This window comes from Leptodactylus fuscus, chromosome 6, assembly GCF_031893055.1.
Source record: "Leptodactylus fuscus isolate aLepFus1 chromosome 6, aLepFus1.hap2, whole genome shotgun sequence".
Taxonomy (NCBI): domain Eukaryota; kingdom Metazoa; phylum Chordata; class Amphibia; order Anura; family Leptodactylidae; genus Leptodactylus; species Leptodactylus fuscus.
In genome coordinates this window covers 84,481,023-84,508,185 of record NC_134270.1, presented here as the reverse complement: position 1 = coordinate 84,508,185, position 27,163 = coordinate 84,481,023, and the positions used below count along the sequence as shown (strand labels likewise).

General features: G+C 43.4%; 1 protein-coding gene across 1 annotated transcript in view; it reads right to left on the bottom strand.

The window, feature by feature from the left end:
* The window catches only part of PRKCG (protein kinase C gamma), a 448,854-nt gene that overhangs the window by 25,173 nt on the left and 396,518 nt on the right, over positions 1-27,163 (bottom strand). The window contains exons 11-14 of the mRNA XM_075276786.1: positions 21,115-21,288; positions 17,795-17,886; positions 12,106-12,168; positions 10,298-10,436 (exon numbers count right to left, since the gene is read on the bottom strand). Coding sequence (XP_075132887.1) covers positions 10,298-10,436; positions 12,106-12,168; positions 17,795-17,886; positions 21,115-21,288 — 468 coding nt within the window. The remainder of the gene's footprint in view (positions 1-10,297; positions 10,437-12,105; positions 12,169-17,794; positions 17,887-21,114; positions 21,289-27,163) is intronic.

Below are 27,163 nucleotides of genomic sequence, written 5' to 3'. Positions count from 1 at the left end.
TTAATATGGTGTTGTGTCCATATATACTGTTACCGTGGGTAAGATTAATTGTCTGAGTACATGGTCTGAAGGTGTTGCACTGCGACTATTGCTCACTTTTATGTAAGTCCACCATCCTGACATACAAAAATCCATGTCTGTTTTACTTAAATACTAACTGAAACAGACTAAGGAGCTAGATGTTTTGTGAGGACTTCTAATGACGCAAATAATTTGATGTTGACAGTTAATGAACACATTGGCTAATAACATGGGCTCTTTGCACTGCTTATGTATCACAGTTGTGGGCCCTGGACCTGTGTGAGCTAAGCGGGGCACCTCCAGTCAAAGAGTTTTTAATGCAAGCACCATATGGCCATTAAAACTGCAGAATATTTTTTATAATATGAGGCTGGTCAGCCATTAGGGTCAGGTCCTTGTATGATTGCATTGTTAGAAAAGCCAGGGCTAACTCCTCCCCAAAGGTAGGTCTTTCTAAGGTTGACATCTCCTCTGTGGTCAATGTGGGCATTTTAGAAACCCTTAGATAATACTGGATGGACCTCCAGCAAATGTATGGAGGTCGAGTGCACAGGGTCTGAAAGGAGATGATATAAATCTTGGTAATATCTAGCAAACTCAGACACAATGTGGGTATGTGGACTTGGGGCCTGCTCCAGAGGAGGCATGTGGCACTAAATTTTGGGATCTCTGCTCTCTCAGTGATCTAGTTAATATGTGGCTGCATTTTTTCCTGTATTAATAATAGACATAATCTCTCTAGTGATCAGAAATTTAGTCTGACCTAACTATGATGTTTAATAGAGATGAGCGAGTACTGTTCGGATCAGCCGATCCGAACAGCACACTCCATAGACATGAATGGATGCACCTGGTACTTCCGCTTTGACGGCGGCCGGCCGCTTAACACCCCGCGTGCCGGCTACGTCCATTCATTTCTATACAAGCGTGCTGTTCGGATCGGCTGATCCGAACAGTACTCGCTCATCTCTAATGTTTAAATGTAAGTGTTTATGGGCTTGGGGGAGTAACTGTTGGACCAACAAAGCATGCAAGTTTTTATACACTTGCTTTAAAGGGAGCAATTTCTGACATGATAACTGCAAGTTCACGAGATCTTTCTTTTTTAAAACAAGACCAATGTCGCACGAATTCCCCACAAAATACATATTTATGCGCAGCCAAGACTTTGAATGGAGAGATGTCCTCAAATAGGCATCTAGCATTATAAAATGTGCCTGGGAGCAGTGGTTTGGGGGCAAAACCAAACATTCCACAAGTCAAGTCTCCTGGTTTTGGGAAGAGAACTCGATGTGAAGATAAGTGGGGATGGGGGTATGTACAAGGGATAGAGTCAATTCTAGGAATTACGTCACATTATAAAGGATACTGTAGCTCTTGACTTAAGAGGACATTAAGGCATACCACCTTTCATGTGGAGAGGGGGGGGGATTCAGTACATCACCTCTTGTGTGATGTTTGATAGGGAATGCATCACCAGAGAGGGGAACGTCCAGGCAGTCAGCAAGATACATATCATGGAGGGAGCCTGATCTGAGGAGTGGAGAGGAAAAGTAGCCCTACTGCATCTAACTAAAAGGTAGTGTGGATGATCCCATCAGTACATAGCTTCTGTTCCCATGATAATATGAAGGGCCAGCATGAGAAGTCATTGCATCACCAGGGTAGGACATAAAACATCCAGTAGGAGTCAGATCTGTGTCCCCAGGTAGGCAGCAGGGCACCTTCACTAGGAAGAATGTCTTCTTTTTCTCTATAGAAATGTATCCTGTACAATACATTGCACAGTCCAGTGGCCTCTGGGTAAGGGGAGCCATTGGTTCTGTGAATTCAGTCGATGTTGATATTCTGTTGTGGAAATTTATGACCTGTAGCCTACAAGTCAGAAGCAGAACCGGGGAGAACCTGGCTGCTACATTGACTTATTGATCCCTGCTCGTCCTTGCAACCTCCTCTCTTCTCACTTCAGACTGCAATGGACCTTGTGCACTGCACATATTGGGATGTGATGTCATAATGTGTGGCGCAGGGAAAAGTATATACTGAAAGGCAGAGATTGTATCAAAACATTATGTATTTGTATTTTCGGAAAGTTAATTAAAATGAATTCTACAGCAAGAATGTGGATATTGGCTCATTCTTATATTTGCTAAAACTGACCTGTCAGGAGTAGAGACAGGTTCTCTATAAAATAGACTGAATCAAATGCAGCAGAGATCCTTCCCCAAAATTAAACTATAAAAATTGTGGGTGAGTAATTGTGTATGGATGAGTGTTTTACTGCAAATAGATTGTAAATTGAAGCAGTAATCAATATTATTATTATGTTATTATTATTATTATTATTATATAACACTTATATATTAAAAAGTGGTATAAATAGAGTACAGCTTTGCAAGCAGCACATACACTTATAGTTTAGTACTTGAAATAGTCTACAGAATGTCTAGGTATTGACTGCACACTTAGATGTTGCATGGTAAATAACATATACAATGTGCCATCTTGTGGCTGTAATTGAACATTACATGTGTAAAAATGTTTTTTGTAATGTCAGACTGAGGGTTCCTTATGCCAGAAAACTGGTGTAGATGAGTCAGTATGTTCACCCTTTATGTTTCATAAATGTGTAATAGATAGTGTGTCATTTGGGTCCAAATGTTTGTGCAGAATTTTCATAATTTAGCCTTTGTGTGCCAGTGAAACCAAGCTATGAAGATACAACTGAATAGTAGACTTACAGCTTTAATTCAAGGAGTTTTACAAAAATATTGTATTGCGTGTTTAGGAAATAGAATAATTTTTTCAATAGTTGTTTTTTACAGTCACTACATTTTAGGCTCAAAAGTAATTGAACAATTTGAGAATGTATCTCCTTGTTATTTTGTTATAACTTAGTATAAAATGTTTTCATTAACAAATATTACCTACTTTACAATTCATAGACACATAGGCAACTTAATTACACAAGTATGGCTTCAGGGTTGGAATGGTAGCGATTGAAGAATGCAATGGAATGCATTGGAGAACACTTGTCTATTGGTGTAAAAAAAAGTTATGTTTAAAATGGTTTTCATGTAGAAGTGCCAATGAATTTTCTTCTTGATTCAATTGTTGCAAAATTAATCTTCATTTATGTGGAGATTTCAGACCCTGTATATTAAATGTAGTAACAATTCAGCCACGGTTCGAGCGTTGTTAAAATACAGCAGTAATAGAATTGTAGTGTAGTGTCTGTGGAATAACTGAGCAAGGGGAAATAAAGCGGAGAGGTAAAACATATATAGCAAATTACGACATGTCTCTAAATACGAGACCAGATGACCTAAATATTGGAGGTTGCAAAGAAACATCTCTCATTATGAATGGGCCAGTCGCCAGATAGGTGTCAATCTGCGGGGGTGTCAAGAGGCGTAAAGAGTAGAGAAACATATGGCTTGCAACTATACCAGCCAGCAAGAATGCCATTAAAATATTAAGAGTCAAGAAGCTAAGTGGTAGAGCCACGCAAATCGTTATCAAAACTTTTATTGGACAGGGGACTTCAATTTTCCAACTGTCATCCAGAAGTGGAGTCAGGTAATGGAGGAGGTTCAAGCTCTGGGGCAGAGAGCAGCCAAGACAGTACATCCATGGGTGGGATCTTGAGAATGCCCGGAATCACATCCGAGTTCTGTAATAGTGAGTTGCTGAGACCTTTTAGTAATAGCTAATACTAAAGGAAATAGCCAATGCAAGGGTATCTTATGGGATCACAGACAATCAAACAATTGTCAGAACACTCTCCTTGTCATTAGCATGGGGTCTGAGATATCCTGAAATCATCCAGCTACTTACGGAAATATAGCTAATCTGCTCAAACAACTTAAAGATCTCAGTACTAAAAGTATGAAGGCATGGTTGACTCGGGCCACTATTGAACAATATTTGGCACAGAATTTGATTTTCAAAGGAATGCGGATATCCTTATTTCCTAGCTATGACCCCACTGCGCGCAAAGTGGGAGTCCTCACATAAATTAATGAGCATTCTGTTAGAGGATGAGAATGAAAGACTACATAATCTGGATGAGTTTCTGACAGACACTAAGAAATCTCTAGATGCACATAAAACACCCCCCCTGTTTGAGGAGAAAATAAATATTTTTCAACATGTGGATAACATTAAAAAAAAGCTTACAAATAGTAAAAAACACAAATGTCTAAGAGACCAGAGAGTTCATAAATTGGCAGTTTATATGACTGGTCTAAAAAATCCAGCAGGTATATGACAGGCAGTAATAAGGACAAACAGCCCAGAAAAGCGGTACCAGATTTATCATCACAAAAAGGAGGTATTGAGTCAGAGATCTCAGAATCTGACATTACTGACCAGTTGGAGTCAGATAACAACGATACTGGCCATAACAACTATAAACACTAATGTAATCAAAATCTGGTAACTAGCTCTGTCTCAAGTTATTTTTACAAGACAGACACAGATGGGGATATCCCAGTCACTATATAAGGAGAATGAATGCAAGATGTTGACGTCAGAGAACTCACAGCCCTTACGTATTAACCTGTCACATCAAACACTAAGAGGGACTCAAATTTCTATCCTTAAGAAAGGATTTCATTTTAGCATCACTCCATGAATAAATTAGAGATCATTAAAAATCTCCATCTGTTTGGCAGAAAATTAATTTATAAAATGATCCTTACAGAAAAAGAACGACAGAACCGATTACAGGACCGAATAATGAGCCGAACGATTCTGTCAGTATAAGAATTCTCAATAAGTAATAGCAATTGATACATTGGATTCCCTCATGTGAGAATCTGAAGACCCTAAGCTCCCTCGAGTGAGTAATAAAAACTAAATAGAAAAAAAATAATAATCCTAAAGCAACCAGCATACCTTCTCTGGACATGGTTACAGTGAACATACAAAAACTGGACAGGACAATTTTATTGTGCAGCAACTGGTGCACAGTGAGAATTGCAGTTTTGGAATCATATATGCCATTTCAGTGCCTGATATACTGTGCCCAGCATTTGTCACTGGAGACATAGACCCCATAAATGTGTGTTCTCCAGGAAATGGTAATTCCACACTTATGGCTGCTATGTGATACCTGGGCACATGGGGGAAAGAGAAGAGAAAGCATGTGGCAGGGGGATAAGCTGTGCGGAGTGGATCTGGGTATATTTAATATCAAGGGATGTATGATAAATGTGAAAACATTCGTTCATACAGAGCCCTGGTTTTTCAGGTCACGTATCACACTGGTATATGGTGTTCTTCCTTATCCCATACTTTGAGCAGACTCGGCACCTCTTTTGATTCTTTCCCTTCTCAGTAGTTTGGGGAACTTCTCCTGGAAAGTGTTGTTCTGGTACTATGCGTATGGCTTCGCTTCCAGATTTATTGGGTTCCCACCCTTCCTGGTCTCTACTCAGGAGGTTCATGATAACCACTTCTTGAAAAGCCATTTTTTTATACCACACCCTTGATTTGCCCATGGTGCTGTACGGCTTCAGGACTTGATCTGACAAGTCCATCCCCCCATGTATCTACAGTATTGTAGTCCAGGATGCAGTCTGGTATGGGGGTCTGTGTACTGTCCTCAAAGGTTTTTTTTTTATGTTGTGTAGAGATGAGCGAACACTAAAATGTTCGAGGTTCGAAATTCGATTCGAACAGCCGCTCACTGTTCGAGTGTTCGAATGGGTTTCGAACCCCATTATAGTCTATGGGGAACATAAACTCGTTAAGGGGGAAACCCAAATTCGTGTCTGGAGGGTCACCAAGTCCACTATGACACCCCAGGAAATGATACCAACACCCTGGAATGACACTGGGACAGCAGGGGAAGCATGTCTGGGGGCATAAAAGTCACTTTATTTCATGGAAATCCCTGTCAGTTTGCGATTTTCGCAAGCTAACTTTTCCCCATAGAAATGCATTGGCCAGTGCTGATTGGCCAGAGTACGGAACTCGACCAATCAGCGCTGGCTCTGCTGGAGGAGGCGGAGTCTAAGATAGCTCCACACCAGTCTCCATTCAGGTCCGACCTTAGACTCCGCCTCCTCCGGCAGAGCCAGCGCTGATTGGCCGAAGGCTGGCCAATGCATTCCTATGCGAATGCAGACTTAGCAGTGCTGAGTCAGTTTTGCTCAACTACACATCTGATGCACACTCGGCACTGCTACATCAGATGTAGCAATCTGATGTAGCAGAGCCGAGGGTGCACTAGAACCCCTGTGCAAACTCAGTTCACGCTAATAGAATGCATTGGCCAGCGCTGATTGGCCAATGCATTCTATTAGCCCGATGAAGTAGAGCTGAATGTGTGTGCTAAGCACACACATTCAGCACTGCTTCATCAAGCCAATACAATGCATTAGCCAGTGCTGATTGGCCAGAGTACGGAATTCGGCCAATCAGCGCTGGCCAATGCATTCTATTAGCCCGATGAAGTAGAGCTGAATGTGTGTGCTAAGCACACACATTCAGCACTGCTTCATCAAGCCAATACAATGCATTAGCCAGTGCTGATTGGCCAGAGTACGGAATTCGGCCAATCAGCGCTGGCTCTGCTGGAGGAGGCGGAGTCTAAGGTCGCTCCACACCAGTCTCCATTCAGGTCCGACCTTAGACTCCGCCTCCTCCGGCAGAGCCAGCGCTGATTGGCCGAAGGCTGGCCAATGCATTCCTATGCGAATGCAGACTTAGCAGTGCTGAGTCAGTTTTGCTCAACTACACATCTGATGCACACTCGGCACTGCTACATCAGATGTAGCAATCTGATGTAGCAGAGCCGAGGGTGCACTAGAACCCCTGTGCAAACTCAGTTCACGCTAATAGAATGCATTGGCCAGCGCTGATTGGCCAATGCATTCTATTAGCCCGATGAAGTAGAGCTGAATGTGTGTGCTAAGCACACACATTCAGCACTGCTTCATCAAGCCAATACAATGCATTAGCCAGTGCTGATTGGCCAGAGTACGGAATTCGGCCAATCAGCGCTGGCCAATGCATTCTATTAGCCCGATGAAGTAGAGCTGAATGTGTGTGCTAAGCACACACATTCAGCACTGCTTCATCAAGCCAATACAATGCATTAGCCAGTGCTGATTGGCCAGAGTACGGAATTCGGCCAATCAGCGCTGGCCAATGCATTCTATTAGCCCGATGAAGTAGAGCTGAATGTGTGTGCTAAGCACACACATTCAGCTCTACTTCATCGGGCTAATAGAATGCATTGGCCAGCGCTGATTGGCCAGAGTACGGAACTCGACCAATCAGCGCTGGCTCTGCTGGAGGAGGCGGAGTCTAAGGTCGGACCTGAATGGAGACTGGTGTGGAGCGATCTTAGACTCCGCCTCCTCCAGCAGAGCCAGCGCTGATTGGCCGAATTCCGTACTCTGGCCAATCAGCACTGGCTAATGCATTGTATTGGCGTGATGAAGCAGTGCTGAATGTGTGTGCTTAGCACACACATTCAGCTCTACTTCATCGGGCTAATAGAATGCATTGGCCAGCGCTGATTGGCCGAATTCCGTACTCTGGCCAATCAGTGCTGGCCAATGCATTCTATTAGCTTGATGAAGCAGAGTGTGCACAAGGGTTCAAGCGCACCCTCGGCTCTGATGTAGGAGAGCCGAGGGTGCACTTGAACCCTTGTGCACCCTCAGCTCTGCTACATCAGAGCCGAGGGTGCGCTTGAACCCTTGTGCACACTCTGCTTCATCAAGCTAATAGAATGCATTGGCCAGCGCTGATTGGCCAATGTATTCTATTAGCCTGATGAAGTAGAGCTGAATGTGTGTGCTAAGCACACACATTCAGCTCTACTTCATCGGGCTAATAGAATGCATTGGCCAGCGCTGATTGGCCAGAGTACGGAACTCGACCAATCAGCGCTGGCTCTGCTGGAGGAGGCGGAGTCTAAGATCGCTCCACACCAGTCTCCATTCAGGTCCGACCTTAGACTCCGCCTCCTCCAGCAGAGCCAGCGCTGATTGGCCGAATTCCGTACTCTGGCCAATCAGCACTGGCTAATGCATTGTATTGGCTTGATGAAGCAGTGCTGAATGTGTGTGCTTAGCACACACATTCAGCTCTACTTCATCGGGCTAATAGAATGCATTGGCCAATCAGCGCTGGCCAATGCATTCTATTAGCGTGAACTGAGTTTGCACAGGGGTTCTAGTGCACCCTCGGCTCTGCTACATCAGATTGCTACATCTGATGTAGCAGTGCCGAGTGTGCATCAGATGTGTAGTTGAGCAAAACTGACTCAGCACTGCTAAGTATGCATTCGCATAGGAATGCATTGGCCAGCCTTCGGCCAATCAGCGCTGGCTCTGCCGGAGGAGGCGGAGTCTAAGGTCGGACCTGAATGGAGACTGGTGTGGAGCGACCTTAGACTCCGCCTCCTCCAGCAGAGCCAGCGCTGATTGGCCGAATTCCGTACTCTGGCCAATCAGCACTGGCTAATGCATTGTATTGGCTTGATGAAGCAGTGCTGAATGTGTGTGCTTAGCACACACATTCAGCTCTACTTCATCGGGCTAATAGAATGCATTGGCCAATCAGCGCTGGCCAATGCATTCTATTAGCGTGAACTGAGTTTGCACAGGGGTTCTAGTGCACCCTCGGCTCTGCTACATCAGATTGCTACATCTGATGTAGCAGTGCCGAGTGTGCATCAGATGTGTAGTTGAGCAAAACTGACTCAGCACTGCTAAGTCTCTGCATTCGCATAGGAATGCATTGGCCAGCCTTCGGCCAATCAGCGCTGGCTCTGCCGGAGGAGGCGGAGTCTAAGGTCGGACCTGAATGGAGACTGGTGTGGAGCGATCTTAGACTCCGCCTCCTCCAGCAGAGCCAGCGCTGATTGGTCGAGTTCCGTACTCTGGCCAATCAGCGCTGGCCAATGCATTCTATTAGCCCGATGAAGTAGAGCTGAATGTGTGTGCTTAGCACACACATTCAGCTCTACTTCATCAGGCTAATAGAATACATTGGCCAATCAGCGCTGGCCAATGCATTCTATTAGCTTGATGAAGCAGAGTGTGCACAAGGGTTCAAGCGCACCCTCGGCTCTGATGTAGCAGAGCTGAGGGTGCACAAGGGTTCAAGTGCACCCTCGGCTCTCCTACATCAGAGCCGAGGGTGCGCTTGAACCCTTGTGCAGCCTCGGCTCTGCTACATCAGAGCCGAGGGTGCGCTTGAACCCTTGTGCACACTCTGCTTCATCAAGCTAATAGAATGCATTGGCCAGCACTGATTGGCCAGAGTACGGAATTCGGCCAATCAGCGCTGGCCAATGCATCCCTATGGGAAAAAGTTTATCTCACAAAAATCACAATTACACACCCGATAGAGCCCCAAAAAGTTATTTTTAATAACATTCCCCCCTAAATAAAGGTTATCCCTAGCTATCCCTGCCTGTACAGCTATCCCTGTCTCATAGTCACAAAGTTCACATTCTCATATGACCCGGATTTGAAATCCACTATTCGTCTAAAATGGAGGTCACCTGATTTCGGCAGCCAATGACTTTTTCCAATTTTTTTCAATGCCCCCAGTGTCGTAGTTCCTGTCCCACCTCCCCTGCGCTGTTATTGGTGCAAAAAAGGCGCCAGGGAAGGTGGGAGGGGAATCGAATTTTGGCGCACTTTACCACGTGGTGTTCGATTCGATTCGAACATGGCGAACACCCTGATATCCGATCGAACATGTGTTCGATAGAACACTGTTCGCTCATCTCTAATGTTGTGTTTTAGTGTTTTTTGCCCATAGTTGAGCTTTTTCACAGAGGCTGGTGTAGATCTGAACTACATTATAAATTAGTAATACTTGTTGCAGTAAAAATTTGTGTGCTAGACAATTCTTTAGGATGAATTTACTTGCAGACAGTTTGTGACTGTCCTATTCATATGAATGAGTATACAGAAATCAATGTTGTTGCTACATGCCTTTTTATATTGAATGGAACTGATATTCAGTCACAGAAATTTCTTCAACAATTTTCCTGTATATACCTCTCCCCTATGACTTCCTTCAAGACATCTCAGGCCTTGCTTATGCAACCCTACCCAAATTGCTTGTTTTCCCTGTTGTTTTTATACATGTACTACACTACTGCTCTTCAATAAAGGGTATATTATTCTAGGAATGACATGAAAGTATCTTCTTTTAGTAAAATACACCCAAGGAGAATAAGCATTATAACCATATAAAGCTAAAGTAGCTCAGACAGATTCATAGACCTAAAGTGAATTACCTCTGGAGCGATGTAGTCTGGAGTCCCACAGAACGTACGAGTAGTGGCACCACTGAAAATGTTCTCCTTACACATTCCAAAGTCAGTGATTTTAATGTGTCCCTCAGCGTCCAGCATGACATTATCAAGCTTCAAGTCTCTGCATAAAGAACAGACATATCATCAGGGATTTGAAATAAATGGCCCATGATATTTTAGCAGAACATGCTGGTATTTTAGAAAACCTCTGAAGGACACATAATATACAGAAACAATAATCTGCAGAAAATCATTGAATAGGGGGTTTACTGTAACATTTAGGTATACTGCGTCATGATTTATATCACATGCCAGATGATAAACATGCAAGGTGTTGTATAAGCTAGGAAGAATTAATACAATTATGGCAGAATAAAAAATACAGCACTTAAGCCCCAAAACTCAATTGAAACAGTTTTTCTCCAATGATAACTATAGCCCCTGCCAATCGCTAGAAAAAACATATTTGTAAGTTTTATTTGTTAAAGGTAGTAAAACAACAAAATATATAAATTCGGTTTTGTTGTCATTAGAAATTAGTATTACTACAGTTTTTCTATTTCCACCCCATTCTGAATGAGATTTGCAGTACTTTGTACAGAATATGAATTGTTCCCACTAGTAACATATTTGTCCCACAAATAACCTCATCCTTTTATCCAACAGTCACCCCGACGTTACATGCACACTAATACATTTCATATCTGCGGACAATTAATGACTGATGAATGTTCTCATGTGCTCTTAAGCGTACTACCTCATTTACTAGAAAATACATTGAAAGCATAGGGAAAAATGCCTCCCATTGATTTCAATGGGGAGCGCACGTATGCCGGCTCCCATTCAAGTCAATGGGAGCTGCTTTTTACGCGCTCATTCTGAACGTGTTTTTACGATCAGAATGAGCACACCGTAACTCCGTGTGACAGCTCCCTAATTAGATTGTAAGCTCTTGCACAGTAGGCTCTCACTTCAGTTGTCTGTATTGTAGAAAGGGTTTCTATTCTATGTCACATTTACCCTCCTATTTTGAAAGTGTTGACACTATGTAAGTCTAAATTATTATGTTACACATTAAAATTCATCCTGTATGTACCAGTAGTTTTGCTTTGTTTATTAGCAAAGTCATTCTTCTTCCTGAGAACTAGCAGCAGATGCTTCAGTCACACTTGTGCCTTGTATCCGTCAGCTTCCAAAACGTTTAAAAATAAAAAGCGGTTTGGTACAAATAGGATTCCAAATGGTTACACAGCAGACACCCGAATTCGTCTTTTTAAACGGATAGTCAATGGGTGTCTGTCAGAAAACGGACCGTTTTTGTCAGTTGGAATTAATTTTTGAGCTCACAACATTCAGCTGACACTCAGTGATTTCACCAGCAGGTACAGTTGTACCTAGAGTGCACCTATATTTCAGCTGATAACTGTGACTCTAGGGGACAATGGGTTAGACCAATGGAAGGAGCGGGCCCAGTTTGCCATGGGAGTTTTATCTGTCTGTTCTCAAGCATAATGGCCAAGGGGGTGTTCAGTGCTGCCGGTAGCATAAGGAGAACGAAAAACATGTTTATAGAGTGATGGATCACAGTCAATCTCTTCATTCCAAGCAAACGTTTCATCATACTATAACATTGTCCAAACAGTAAAACTAGAAATATTTTTACTATATTTTATTTTATTAATACCCCAAATATATTTGAAGATGGCTTTGTTCTAGTATCCAACTTTAAACTTTTTTCTTCCTTTTTTAAATTTGTTCAGACATGCACATCTGTGAGGCTTAATAAATACCTATAGATGATTCCCTTATTATGGAGAAAAAAGAGTCCAATAGCAATCTCAGCTGCATAAAACCTGCAAGTAGAAAAAACATTGTAAGAAATGGACAGTGCAAGAAACAAATGTATACAATAGCATATAATGTTTGAAAATATGCACAATATGGTGTTCTAAAAACTCATGTATGATCCTTTATGGTTAAGCATCTGGCATAGGTTTGAATTGCAGGAGTATGATCAGGTGCATGTGCATTCCCATAGTTTTTTTGTTTTTTTTGGCTACTGGGTCATAAAAAACTTTCTAGCTTGCATACTAGCAATGACTCCATGTTAGAGTTCTTCTGTATATTATTGTTATTACAGGCTATAATAATATCACATGTCTGCTATAATACAGATATTCTGTGGTATAATTAGTGAAAGGCCTCCCACATAGTACAGCGCTCCACAGTGGCCCCCAGGCAGGACAATTAGCTCTAAAGTGGCATTCAGACAGTATTATTCTCCAGAGTGGTCCCCACACAGTATTATATGCTTCAGAGTGGCCCCCACACAGTATTATATTGTTCACAGTGAGCCCCACACAGTAGTATATGCTCCACAGTGGCCCACACACAGTAGTATATGCTCCACAGTGGCCCACACACAGTAGTATATGCTCCACAGTAGACCTCCCACACAGTAGTTTATGCTATTTACCCAGTATGGCTGCTGTCACACGAAAAGGTCCTCCTTCTTCTGATCACAGGGGCTGATGACTTACGTCATTGCTCCTGCGTTGAGGCAGAGGTTACACTCTGCAGTAAGTGTAAGATGTGTTCCTGTGAACCGCAGCCTATAATGACAGCTTTTAGCTGTATGTGCATTTGCACATACACAGTTTTTAAACATACTTTTTACTGACAAAACAATCCTGTTTTTGATCACTTAAGAGATTTTTTGGGGCAAGTGTTTATTTTTTTAGCACTGGGGTGGTAGTGGCAGACATGTTTCTGTTGCTGCTGGTTGTGGCATCTCCTGTGTGAGAATTTATTTGTACATTGCCAAATGATAAATCCATGTTGGCCTGGCAGGAACAAATGTAAGAACATTTCTACATACATGAACTTTTTTTGGCAAAGGGCAGTGACACAGGTAGTGGAAAAGAGAAAGTCTTTTCTACTCCTTCGATCCATGATCCTTGTAGTCACGCCTAGCACGTGGTAAAGATGATCATCATCATAATGACAATCACGTGATTGTCATTATGATGATGATCATCTTTACCAAGTGTTTCTCCTACTCCTTCTTCTCTTCTTCTTCCACACTAATGTCAGCTGGGAAATCTGTTCCTTTTGGAAAAGATATCCTAGTTTGGCAATAATCCCACATCATGGCATTAGGCTTTCTGAAAAAGCAATGCTTGATGGCTGCCTGTCCTAACAGGCAGCCAGCAGAGGCATTGTTTTCCAAATTACATCCTGGGAAACAGATTTGCATATTCCCCAGACACTAATGTCAGTCATCCATAAGAAGTTGTGTGTCCAGGAAACAGCAGAATTTTCCTGCAACTTAACTCACACCTGGCCAAGCTGCTGGCAATGTAGTCACAGCCATACCACTTAGTGGATTCCACTGCATTTTGCTATCTGATAAGAACCTGCTTTGCTGTATCTTGCAGCAAGCATCCCTCTGGATGGGTTCTTGCTAACTCCAACTGGGCAGCATTGCTAGCAACAATGGCACCAATATTGTTGCCAGGTGCTTCAGTTAAGATCAACAAAAAAAGTATCTAAGGCCCCATGTAACAGTCTGCAGTGAAAAAGCGGCTTCTCACGGATATATCTAATTTTTTGTCTGTGTAGTGGCCCCATAAGAATTGTCCAGTTTTGCGCTGGTGTATTTTGTATATCGTTTGTGTGTTTCCATAAGCATCTCAATTCGGATATCAGTGAAAAGCCTGCGATCGGTTGTTATGGAGATCTGGAGTAAAACTGTGTGTATGTGACCTTGTGTAACAGTGTCATCCACAGCACCCTGGCCCTTTAAAGCTGACATAAGGCAGTGAAGAAAAATGGCTGGGTTGCTATGGAAACCTAGAGTAAAACTGTAATATGTGGTACTCTGTGCAGAGCCGTGTATCTAATCCTCCGGCGTGTGGTATTGTGTGCATTGGAGCGTATCTAATCCTCTGCCATGTGGTATTGTTTGCAGGGGTGCATATCTAATCCTCCATTGTGTGGTATTGTGTAACGATGTGCATATCTAATCCTCTGGCGTATGGAACTGTGCGCAGACGGGTGTATCTAATGCTGCTGCATGTGGAACTCTGTACAGATGTGCATATCTAATCCTGCAGCACGTGGTATTGTGTAAAGACGTACGTATCTAATCCTGCGGCATGTGTAACTGTGTATAGATGCACGTATCTAATCCTCTGGCGTCTAAAACTGTGTGAAGACGCGCATATCTAATCCTCTGGCATTGTGTGTACAGTACAGTACAGACCAAAAGTTTGGACACACCTTTTCATTCAAAGAGTATTCTGTATTTTCATAACTGTGAAAATTGTAGATTCACACTGAAGGCATCAAAACTATGAATTAACACATGTGGAATTATATACAGTGTTGGCCAAAAGTATTGGCACCCCTGCAATTCTGTCAGATAATACTCATTTTCTTCCAGAAAATGATTGCAAGCACAAACTGTTTGGTATTAATATCTTCATCTATTTTGCTTGCAATGAAAAGACACAAAAGAGAATGAAAAAAAAGTCAAATCATTGATCATTTTACACAAAACTCCAAAAATGGACGGACAAAAGTATTGGCACCCTCAGCCTAATACTTGGTAGCACAACCTTTAGACAAAATAACTGCAAACAACCACTTCCGGTTATCATCAATGAGTTTCTTACAATGCTCTGCTGGAATTTTAGACCATTCTTCTTTGGCAAACTGCTCCAGGTCCCTGAGATGTGAAGGGTGCCTTCTCCAAACTGCCATTTTGAGATCTCTCCACAGGTGTTCTATGGGATTCAGGTCTGGACTCATTGCTGGCCACTTTAGAAGTCTCCAGTGCTTTCTCTCAAACCATTTTCTAGTGCTTTTTGAAGTGTGTTTTGGGTCATTGTCCTGCTGGAAGACCCATGACCTCTGAGGGAGACCCAGCTTTCTCACACTGGGCCCTACATTATGCTACAAAATATTTTGGTAGTCTTCAGACTTCATAATGCCATGCACACGGTCAAGCAGTCCAGTGCCAGAGGCAGCAAAGCAACCCCAAAACATCAGGGAACCTCTGCCATGTTTGACTGTAGGGACTGTGTTCTTTTCTTTGAAGGCCTCTTTTTTTCCCCTGTAAACTCTATGTTGATGCCTTTTCCCAAAAAGCTCTACTTTTGTCTCATCTGACCAGAGAACATTCTTCCGAAACGTTTTTGGCTTTCTCAGGTACATTTTGGCAAACTCCAGCCTGGCTTTTTTATGTCTCTGGGTAAGAAGTGGGTCTTCCTGGGTATCCTACCATACAGTCCCTTTTCATTCAAATGCTTACGGAAAGTACAGGTTGACACTGATGTACCCTCGGACTGCAGGGCAGCTTGAACTTGTTTGGATGTTAGTAGAGGTTCTTTATCCACCATCCGCACAATCTTGTGTTGAAATCTCTTGTCAATTTTTCTTTTCCATCCACATCTAGGGAGGTTAGCCACAGTGCCATGGGCTTTAAAATTCTTGATGACTCTGTGTACGGTAGACACAGGAACATTCAGGTCTTTGGAGATGGACTTGTAGCCTTGAGATTGCTCATGCTTCCTCACAATTTTGCTTCTCAAGTCCTCAGACAGTTCTTTGGTCTTCTTTCTTTTCTCCATGCTCAATGTGGTACACACAAAGACACAGGACAGAGGTTGAGTCAACTTTAGTCCATTTCAACTGGCTGCAAGTGTAATTTAGTTATTGCCACCACCTGTTAGGTGCCTTAGTAACAGGTGCTGTTAATTAAACAAATTAGAGAAGCATCACATGATCGTTCAAACAGTGCCAATACTTTTGTCCACCCCCTTTTTTATGTTTGCTGTGGAATTATATCCAATATGGCTTTTTGACAATTCTTTTTGTGGTTTTCCATTGAAGACAAATTAAATGAAGATAATAATACCAAATAATTTGTGATTGCAATCATTTTCTAGAAGAAAATGAGTATTATCTGACAAAATTGCAGGGGTGCCAATACTTTTGGCCAACACTGTACTTAACAAAAAAGTGTGAAACAACTGAAAATATGTCTTATATTCTAGGTTCTTCAAAATAGCCACCTTTTGCTTTGATTACTGCTTTGCACACTCTTGGCATTCTCTTGATGAGCTTCAAGAGGTAGTCACCTGAAATGGTCTTCCAACAGTCTTGAAGGAGTTCCCAGAGATGCTTAGCACTTGATGGCCCTTTTGCCTTCACTCTGCGGTGCAGCTCACCCCAAACCATCTCAATTGGGTTCAGGTCTGGTGACTGTGGAGGCCAGGTCATCTGGCGTAGCACCCGCTCACTCTCCTTCTTGGTCAAATATCCCTTACACAGCCTGGAGGTGTGTTTGAGGTCATTGTCCTGTTGAAAAATGATGGTCCAACTAAATGCAAACCGGATGGAATAGCATGCCACTGCAAGATGCTGTGGTAGCCATGCTGGTTCAGTATGCCTTCAATTTTTAATAAATCCCCAACAGTGTCACCAGCAAAGCACTCCCACACCATCACACCTCCTCCTCCATGCTTCACGGTGGGAACCAGGCATGTAGAGTCCATCCGTTCACCTTTTCTGCGTCGCACAAATACACGGTGGTTGGACCCAAAGATCTCAAATTTGGACTCATCAGACCAAATCACAGATTTCCACTGGTCTAATGTCCATTCCTTGTGTTCTTTAGCCCAAACAAGTCTCTTCTGCTTGTTGCCTGTCCTTAGCAGTGGTTATCTAGCAGCTGTTTTACCATGAAGGCCTGCTGCACAAAGTCTCCTCCTAACAGTTGTTGTAGAGATGTGTCCGCTGCTAGAACTATGTGTGGCATTGACCTGGACTCTAATCTGAGCTGCTGTTAACCTGCGATTTCTGAGACTGGTGACTCGGATGAACTTATCCTCCTCAGCAGAGGTGACTCTTGGTCTTCCTTTCCTGGGGCGGTCCTCATGTGAGCCAGTTTCTTTGTAGCACTTGATGGTTTTTGCAACTGCACTTGGGGACACTTTCAAAGTTTTGTCAATTTTTTGGACTGACTGGTCTTCATTTCTTAAAGTAATGATGGCCACTCGTTTTTCTACACTTAGGTGCTTTTTTCTTGCTATAATACAAATTCTAACAGTCTATTCAGTAGGACTATCAGCTCTGTATCCACCTGACGTCTGCACAACACAACTGATGGTCCCAACCCCATTTATAAGGCAAGAAATCCCACTTATTAAACCTGATAGGGCACACCTGTGAAGGGAAAACCATTTCCGGTGACTACCTCTTGAAGCTCATCAAGAGAATGCCAAGAGTGTGCAAAGCAGGAATCAAAGCAAAAGGTGGCTGCTTTGAAGAACCTAGAATATAACACATATTTTCAGTAGAATATTATCCACTATGCAGGGACTGTAAAATACAAAAACTGTTTATGCTACAAAGGGGCCCCTTCCTAAAATGGGTTTTTGAACCGGACAACTCATATAACCTCCAATTACTTACATGGCATGTGGCTCCTTGAACTTGCCAAGTTGCTGTATGTGGTACATAAGGTCTCCACCATTTACATACTCCATAACAAAATAAAGCCGATCCTAGAATGACAGTAATTGTTTCACTAGGAGATTTTCAATACAATACTGTATTAGACATTTCTGAACCAGTGAATTAAACAACTTTATATAATTTTTTATCTATTGTTACATTATACTCTCTTATGTTTATTCCATAAAATCATGGTGCCATTTAAAGGGGCTCTATCATTGGATTTTTGCTATTTTAGATAAACATATGCCCGAATAGCCTTTAAAATTTTTTAAAAGACCCCCCTTTTTAATAAATTACCTTTTAAACATATATGTAAATGAGGCCTCCATGCACCATGGGCGTTCCCGTGCACCCCTCATGTCATACTCTGTTTACGCCCTCCTCACAGTTCTTCTATGTAAGTCTCTCCTCCTGCTTTTGACCCACAGCCTCTGTCTCTTCCCTGCAAGGTCCTTTATCCTCTAAGTAGTGATCTATACATTGCAGCGGCTACAGCTCCCTGTGTCTATCATAGCATAAATCTACAGTGCACATGGAGATCTATGATAGACACAGGGAGCTGCAGCCCCTGCAGTGTAAAGATCACTACTTAGACAACGAAGGACCTTGTAGTGACATCATCACTGGGACAATCTAATCACAGAGCAGTAGTGACGTCATCACAGGTCCTTTTCCAAAAGCAGGGAAGAGACAGTTGGAGGCAGTGAATCGAAAGCAGGGGAAGGGACTTACATAGAAGAACCACAGAGGAGGGCGTGAACAGAGCGGTGCATGGGAACGCCCACGGTGCCTGGAAGGGCTCATTTACATATATGTTTAAAAGGTAATTCATTAAAATGGGGGGTTCTTTTAACAGATGACTAGCAGGACTTGAATAGCCTTTTTAAACGCTATTCAGGTATATGTTTATCTAAAATAGTGAAAATCCAGTGATCAGTGGCGTAACTACCACTATAGCAGCGGTAGCAGCTGCCACAGGGCCCGGGACATTAGGGGCCCGGCGACAGCTGCTACCGCTGCTATCATTATTCTTGGAGGTCTTTTCGGACCCCCGAGTATAATGATCGGGGCCCCCTGTTGGTGGAATACTTTCCACCAACAGGGGGCCCCGAAGCTGCAGCAACACACAGGTGAGACACAGGAGCTGCAGCTCTGGCTCCTGTCAGCGCTGCAGGACGTTCCCCCTCTCTCCCCCCTCCCTTTCTCTGCTGTCCTCTGCCCACCAATGAGAGGAGGAGGCGGGGCTTATCCCTGCCGAGCTCCTGCCGTCCGTCCTGCACTGGAGGAAGAAAGGAAGAAGGAAAGTGAAACTAAAGCTACACAGGTACGTACTGGGGTTACTTATTAATGTCAGGCATATGGGGGGATTACTTGTGTTTTAGTAACTCCATGTGCCTCATATTAATAGCAGTTAACCCCATCATCTCCCTCACATTAACCCCTGTTTGCCTCACCATAAGAGTTACTGATATGGGAGGGAGGGAGATGATGGGGTTAACTGCTATTAATATGAGGCACATGGAGTTACTAAATTGTAATGCACAGGGCCAGATTTTTTATCCACAATTTGTCCTGGTATAGCAGTCAGCGGGTGACGTGACAGTATTTAGTCCTGTAGGGGCCACTAAGGGACATAATACTGTGTGCAGTGGCCACTATTGGGTATAATACTGTGTGCAGGGGCCACTATTGGGTATAATACTGTGTGCAGGGGCCACTATTGGGTATAATACTGTGTGCAGGGGCCACTATGGGGGATAATACTGTGTTCAGGGGCCACTATGGGACATAATACTGTGTGCAGGGGCCACTATGGAACATAATAGAGCGCGCATGAATGCGTAGGAGGGACTCGGTCGAGATCTTCGGTGTCGGGGGGGCCCCATGTCAAAAGTTCGCCACGGGGCCCCGCCATTCCTAGTTACGCCACTGCCAGTGATAGAGCCCCTTTAAATATAGGCATTAGTAAAGGTGTTTCCTATTTCTAAATTAGTCTAGGGTAAAGCCAGTTGTAGACGACTGTGCTGCAACTGACTGGCTGCGAACTAAAAGCATGGATGGAACACGAGATACATGGGGATGCACAGACGTGCTTCGGCAGTTCCTTTAATTAAATAAATAGAAGCCACTGAAGAAAGGGCCGCAAAATAGGACAGGAATAGGACTTGTTCTATAATTCGTGGCCCGGACTGTCGGCCCACACAGGGGACCAGAAAATTTACAGAAAAGAATGGGTCAGTGTGCTATCTGTGAAATACACAGAGAGCAGGTGGAAGGTGAGAGTTAGGCGTCCTGCACACAGCCGTATACAGTTTCTCAAACACGGTCTACATGAAGGTCATATTTTCCAGACTGAACATGGTCATGTGTATGGTACTCAGATCATTATAGTGAAATATGATGCAGAGCACTCCTGAACATCCCAATGGTTACTGTACTAGATTAACAGCTTTATATCAGTCTATTAGTGATCGGACTGTTCAGGGTCTCACTGCATCATATCACAATATAATACAGTAAGTTACATGCACATGGCTGTGTTCAGTCTGGGAAATATGGCTTTCATACAGACCATATTTGCAGAACTGAATGCGTTCATGTGCCAGGAAGCTTTAACCAAAGGCTCCACAATGTACAAAAGCAGCATTTTTTGTTGCAGATTTTGCTACTTTTTTTTTTGTTAGCCTAAGTCAAAAGTGGCTTGAAAAGCAATGGGACAAATATAGGAAGTACTTATACTTTTACCTTCTGTTATATCCACTCCTGGCTTTGGCTCAAAAAAAAATGCAGAAAAATCTGCAACAGAAAAAGGAGCATTTCAGCAATGTGGGGCTTTAGACTTAAACCTCAGTAACTGTGCGGAGCACCTTAAATGACAGACCAGTCAACAATTAGTAGATAGAGCAATCTGTGATACACACTCTAATAACCATTGACAGAACAGACCCCATTATGCACATTCATGGGTGTAAAGTGAAGTTACAGTTGCAAAATAGAAAGTGCTTTTAAATTCTTATCAAATAGATATTTACATGCTTTGTATTTTGGCTAGTGTTACACTCAGCTATAACCTATAACTGCAGCTTTGCTACTTGGTACTGTATTCTGAACTGCAAATGAAAGCAATCTGGAACATTATGTTGTAATTCATCAGTGGCTTCGGCTGCATCTTTATCTCTCCCTCATGCATTACACTGCATGGCTGAGTAATACAATTGTATCTTTGATAACTTTCTATAACTTTGCAAAAAAAATAAAAAATTGATAAATCATACCACTGTCTGGAATGTGGAATGAAGCTGTGTAAGAAAGTGAGGTCGGTCAGATAATGCTAAGACTCGTTTCTCAACCATAGTGCACTCCACATCATCATCCTGAATTATCACATCCTTCTTGAGAATTTTAATGGCGTATAGTTCATCAGATCCACGTCTCTCAGCCAGCATAACCTGAGAAATAGGAAACAAAATAAAAATTTCACAAGATAAAAAAGTTTATCAGTTAAAACCAATATTTATCTCTCTTCTAGATCAGCAGGGTTTGGGATCCATGTACTGGCATTCTCCTCTGTTGCTTTGGTAGTTTCACAGAATTTTAGAAATACTACCACAAAAGTAGCACCTGACACTACAGCCATAAAAACAGCCCAAAATAATAGTTTTGTTCCACTTCATCCAAAATAAAAAGAAACAACTTTGTAAATAATGTTGATGAAAAATCTCTTATGATGAGGCCCCACGTTGCGGAAATGCAGCTCTTTTTGTTTCCAGGAGCAGATTAAACAGAATGTAGATACCTCTGATCTATTTCACATTCCTTTTGTAGCTATTTTTGGCTTTGGCTCAAAAAAAAAAAAAAAAAAACCCGGCAAAATCTGCAACAAAAAAGCTGTTTTTCCACAACGTGAGGACTCAAACTTATACTAAGAGAAAATATGCAGAAGAAAACACAATTCCAATAATTCTTGCATTTTTCAGTGCGTTTCATCTGTGTTTTACATTTTTGTTTCTTCCACATAATTCTATTCACAAGTAAAATTAGCACGCTGCATTTTGAATATTTTTGAAAATGCTGCTTTTTCAAAAGATTTTTTTTCCCTGCAATGTGGGTATATGGTTAAATAATGTGTCATACACTTTATTGAAACTATAAGACACAACTTTTTTTGAACTTCTATTAACGTTTTGCAATGGCCAAAAACACAGTTAGGGTGCATGCACACTGAGTAACGCCGGGCGTGTATGAGAGCCGTACACGCCGGCATTACAGCAGACTGCCGAACACTTCCCATTCACTTCAATGGGAGCGCTCGTAACAGCGGCGTTTATGAGCGCTCCCATTGAAGTGAATGGGAAGTGTTCGGCAGCCCTGCTGTAACGCCGGCGTGTACAGCTCTCATACACGCCCGGCGTTACGTAGTGTGCATGCACCCATAGGGAGATTTATCAATCTATGGCAGTTTTCTGGTGTAGAAGAATTATATTGTATTGATAAGTTTGGCACAAGTCTCATTTTTGCACCAAATATGTGCCATAACTAGAGATGAGCGAACAGTAAATTATTCGATATTCGTTTCGATTAGCCCCTCAATATTCGACTATTCGAACGAATATAGAATTCCATTATAGTCTATGGGGAAAAAAACGTTTGTTTCAGGGGAAACCACTATTCGACTCAGGAGGGTCACCAAGTCCTCTATGACACCTCTCAGCAAATGATGACTTTGTGTGTCCTGATGCCCAAATACTGGAGCATCCGCCATTTCCTGCCAATTTTGTGGCTGTGGACCCTCAACCAGCGTTTCTCAGCCTCAGTGATGATGACAAGACACAGTTGCCACCAGGGCAAGCTGTGGTTATATGTGGTTTACAATAAGAAGAGAGTGAGCAATTGGAAGAGGAATTGGTGGACGATGAGGCCACGGACCCGACATGGACAGGTGTGATGTCTAGTGGGGAAAGCAGTGTAGAAGAGTAGGCAAGCTAAGCAGGAAAAAAGGTGGCTAGAAGCAGAAGCATGGACAGGGGTGATGTCTAGGGGGGAAAGGCAGTGTAGATGTGGAGGCAAGCGCAGCATCAAAAAAGGTGGCTAGAGGCAGAGGCATGTCCAGGGGCACAGGACAGCTGCTTCACAGAAGCCAGGCCAGAGGCAGCAAGGCCAAAGATTTTCCGTGTACTAGCCACTCGCCCAAAACTTGCCCATATTGGCAACCTCCCTCGATTGTGTGGAGATTTTTCAGTGTATGCATGGAGGACAAACTGAGTGCGTTTTACACACTGTGCAACTCTAAACTAAATAGGGGCTCAGAGAAAAGCAACCTGACCACCTAAGCCATGCGCCGTCATTTTGAAGGCAAGCACTGGGCTCAGTGAGAGACAGCAAACGCAGGACAATCGTTGCCCGGTGTTGCCGACACTGCCTCTTCCACTGTTTACAATGCTAGTGCTGCAGTCCAGACCACCAGCCTGGACACCTACACATCTGTCTCTGACACTTTGGGGAGTTCACCCTCATCCGCCCTTTTTGCCTGCCCAGACACTCCCCATCTCCCAGGCGTTTCATTGCAGGCAGAAGTACAGCGCAAGCCACCCACATGCCCAAGCCTTCAACGGCCTCTTCTAAAAACTGTTGGCCCTGGAAATGTGGGCGTTTATGCTTCTGGATAGTCAGGCCTTCCGTCACCTGATGGCAGCTGTGGCATCTCGCTATGCTGAGCCTAGCCGTTACTACTTCTCTTGGTGTGCCGTCCCCGCCTTGCGCCTGCATGTGTCCCATAACATCAGTTGGGCCCAGAGTTCCGTGCTTTGCTGCAAGGTCCACTTGACCATCGACGCATGGACAAGCACCTGCGGTCAGGGATGCTGCTTCTCTGTAATGACAGGCTGGGTGAATGCTGGGGTGCAAACTGGGGTGGCCTATCTCCTCTCCCAGCCCAAAATTCATGGCATGGGTTCTCTGAAAGCCTACTCCTCCGCTGCAACCTCGACCACACCTGCGACCTGTAAATGCTTCATCACTGAAAATGCTTGGCCGATAGAAAACACACTTCCCCCGAGGTTAGTGATGCCATCCTCAATGTGATGGCAATGTGGTTTTCCCCGATGCACCTGGGCCCAGGCATGTTGGCGTATGTGATAATGGCCGGAACCTGGTAGCAGATCTGGAGCTTGCCAGACTCAAACACAGTCGACACATGGCCCACGTTTTTAACTTGTTGGTGCAAAGGTTCTTTGAAACCTACACCATTGTGCCTGATATACTCGTGAAAGTGCAACCATTTTCCGAAGTGAAGAGTAGCTTCTGCTAGGCTGAAACATTCAGAGCACACTTCTGTCATCTTCGCACCGTTGGCTGACGGAGGAAGACGAGGGGGATGAAGTGGCATTTCATGTCACTGTCGCACACAAGGCTTGAGGGTGAAGTTCAGTGCATCCCATTGCTTCAGAACAGATGCTGTGAAGGGGAGTGGAAAATGGAGGAAATGGAGAGTGACCCTTAAAGTTGGGGGCAGCAAAGTCATGCCAAGTAACACACTGGCACACATGGCTGACTTCATGTTGGGTTGCTTTTCAAGAAACAAAGGCATAGTTCACATCATGGGGAGCAAACAATACTGGATTTTTGCAATCCTTGACCCCTGGTATAAGTAAAAAATCTCATCCTTTGTTCTGGTAGGAGAGAGGAAAAAAATTGCAAAAATGATTGCCAAAAGCAACTGGTGCAGAATATGATGGAAATGTTTCCGTAAACCCTCGCGGGTGGCAGATAGGAGATTTCCTCCATGAGGCTAACAACTGCCATCCGGTCCACAACCACCAGGGAAACACTCTCCAATGTGTGGGACACGTTAATGTCCCCCCCGCCCAAACTACCGCCACTGAGGGGCCTAGTGTCATCAGAAGGGAAAAGTATAGGCATATGTTGCGTGAGTACCTGGCCAGCCACAGCCCAGTCCTCTTCGATCCGTCTGCGCCTTACACGTATTGGGTGTAGAAGTTGGACCTGTGGTCCTTGGGGTGAGTGGAGGCTTCCCCCAGCTGAGGTTTGGGTGAGTTTGGCTAGGGGGTGCAAGTACACCCCACAGTTAGCCTTGAGAGCTGCCAAATGTACAGTATGTATGTGTAAAGGGATTTCATTTAGTTTATTGTAGGACGTGCTCCGTGCTTGGCGTTATTATGTAAGGTTGTGTTACATAGAATGACTTGTAGGATAAGTTAATTTTGTAACCCGGTTTAGAGCAGTGCACCTGTATAATTTTGACACAGGGTCCGATAGCAATATAAGCAAGCCATAAAGTGCTTGAATTTATACCTTATGTTAAGTAATGGCCAAAAAATTGAAAAGATAAGGGATCAGCAGTTTTGACCCTTTGCACTGTACACTATATAGAGAACGTGGAGAGTGGTGTAATTGTACTTGGACTGATTGTCACGTAGGGAGCATGACCAAGATAGCCACGTGTTTTACACAACCAGGAAAGCTGGATTCAGTGTAAATATACTATACACAGATTTTCTGTATACAACTTAGGTGTTTGGGGGTATACACCATGGAAAGCTGGGTTGAGCGTATATAGCCTGACAATTGCTGTGTATCCCACTTAGGTTTTAGGGGGTACACACCGTGGAAAGCTGGGTTAAGCATATATAGCCTGACAATTGCTGTGTAGCCCAGTTAGGTTTTGGTGGTACACACTGTGGAAAGCTGGGTTGAGCGTATATAGCCTGACAATTGCTGTGTATCTAGTTAGGTTTTGGGGGTACACACCGTGGAAAGCTGGGTTGAGCGTTATATAGCCTGACAATTGCTGTGTATCCCAGTTAGGTTCTGGGGGTACACACCATGGAAAGCTGGGTTGAGCGTATATAGCCTGACAATTGCTGTGTATCCCACTTAGGTTTTGGGGGTACACACCGTTAAAAACTGGATTGAGCATATATAGCCTGATTTAATTGCTGTGTATCCAACTTAGCTTTTGTACACACCGTTAAAAACTGGATTGAACGTATATAGACTGATTTAATTGCTGTGTATCCCACTTAGGTTTTGGGGGGTACACACCGTTAAAAACTGGATTGAGCGTACATAGCCTGACAATTGCTGTGTATCCCAGTTAGGTTTTGGGGGTACACACCGTGGAAAGCTGGGTTGAGCGTATATAGCCTGACAATTGCTGTGCAGCCCAGTTAGGTTTTGGGGGTACACAGTGTGGAAAGCTGGGTTGAGCGTATATAGCCTGACAATTGCTGTGTATCTAGTTAGGTTTTGGGGGCACACACCGTGGATAGCTGGATTGAGCGTATATAGCCTGACTAAATTGCTGTGTATCCCAGTTAGGTTTTGGGGGTACACACCATGGAAAGCTGGGTTGAGCGTATATAGCCTGACAATTGCTGTGTATCCCCCTTTGGCGTTTGGGGGTACACACCGTGCAAAGCTGAATTGAGCGTCTATCGACTCCTCTCACTGCTGTATAGCTCTGAAAAGAGCTGTTGTTCTTCTTCAGATTTCCTGCCTAGCAGAAGCTAATCCCTATCTAGCCCTCAGCAGATCTCTGTCCCTATCTCTCACCGCAAATGAGACGAAGATGGTGGCTACTATTCTTATAAATCCGAGGTCACCAGATTTCGGCAGCCAATGGCTTTTTCCAATTTTTTTTCAATTCCTACATTGTCATAGTTCCTGTCCCACCTCCCCTGCACAGTTATTGGTGCAAAAAAAGTGCCAGGGAAGGTGGGAGGGGATACAAATTTTTACTGCATTTGCCGCGTGTTATTCGATTGGAATCGAATATCTCGAACAGCCTGATATTTGATCGAATACCTATTCGATCGTACGCCATTCGCTCATCTCTAGCCAAAATGGCTTGGATGGGCTGAGACATATTAATTTTATCTCACTCCAGTTTTCTGATGAAAGTTATAATGGCAATTTATGCTAGATCCTAACTAGTGCAGATCTCCATTTTGGCATGTCTCTGGTATATAAATAGGCCACAACCTTTTCATAAATCACTCATTTCCTGTGCCACTGGGGGCCTTTAAGATTATTTATGTATGATAAGTCAGTCTTTTTATCTAATTGAAATTTTCATAGCAGTTTTTCCAACAAAGAGAAGGTACAAACAAAATAAACAGTCTCACGACAATTGAACCACATAAGACAAATAAGAAAACATAAAGAATGAGGAAAAAGTACAAGAGCAGGGGGGACACAGGACACAAAACAGGAGAAAGAAGGGGGAAAAGAAAACTAGTCTCATCTCCAAATCACAGTCATATCAATAACAGAGCTGAGAGGGTGGAGGGCCCCATTTCTAAGGTT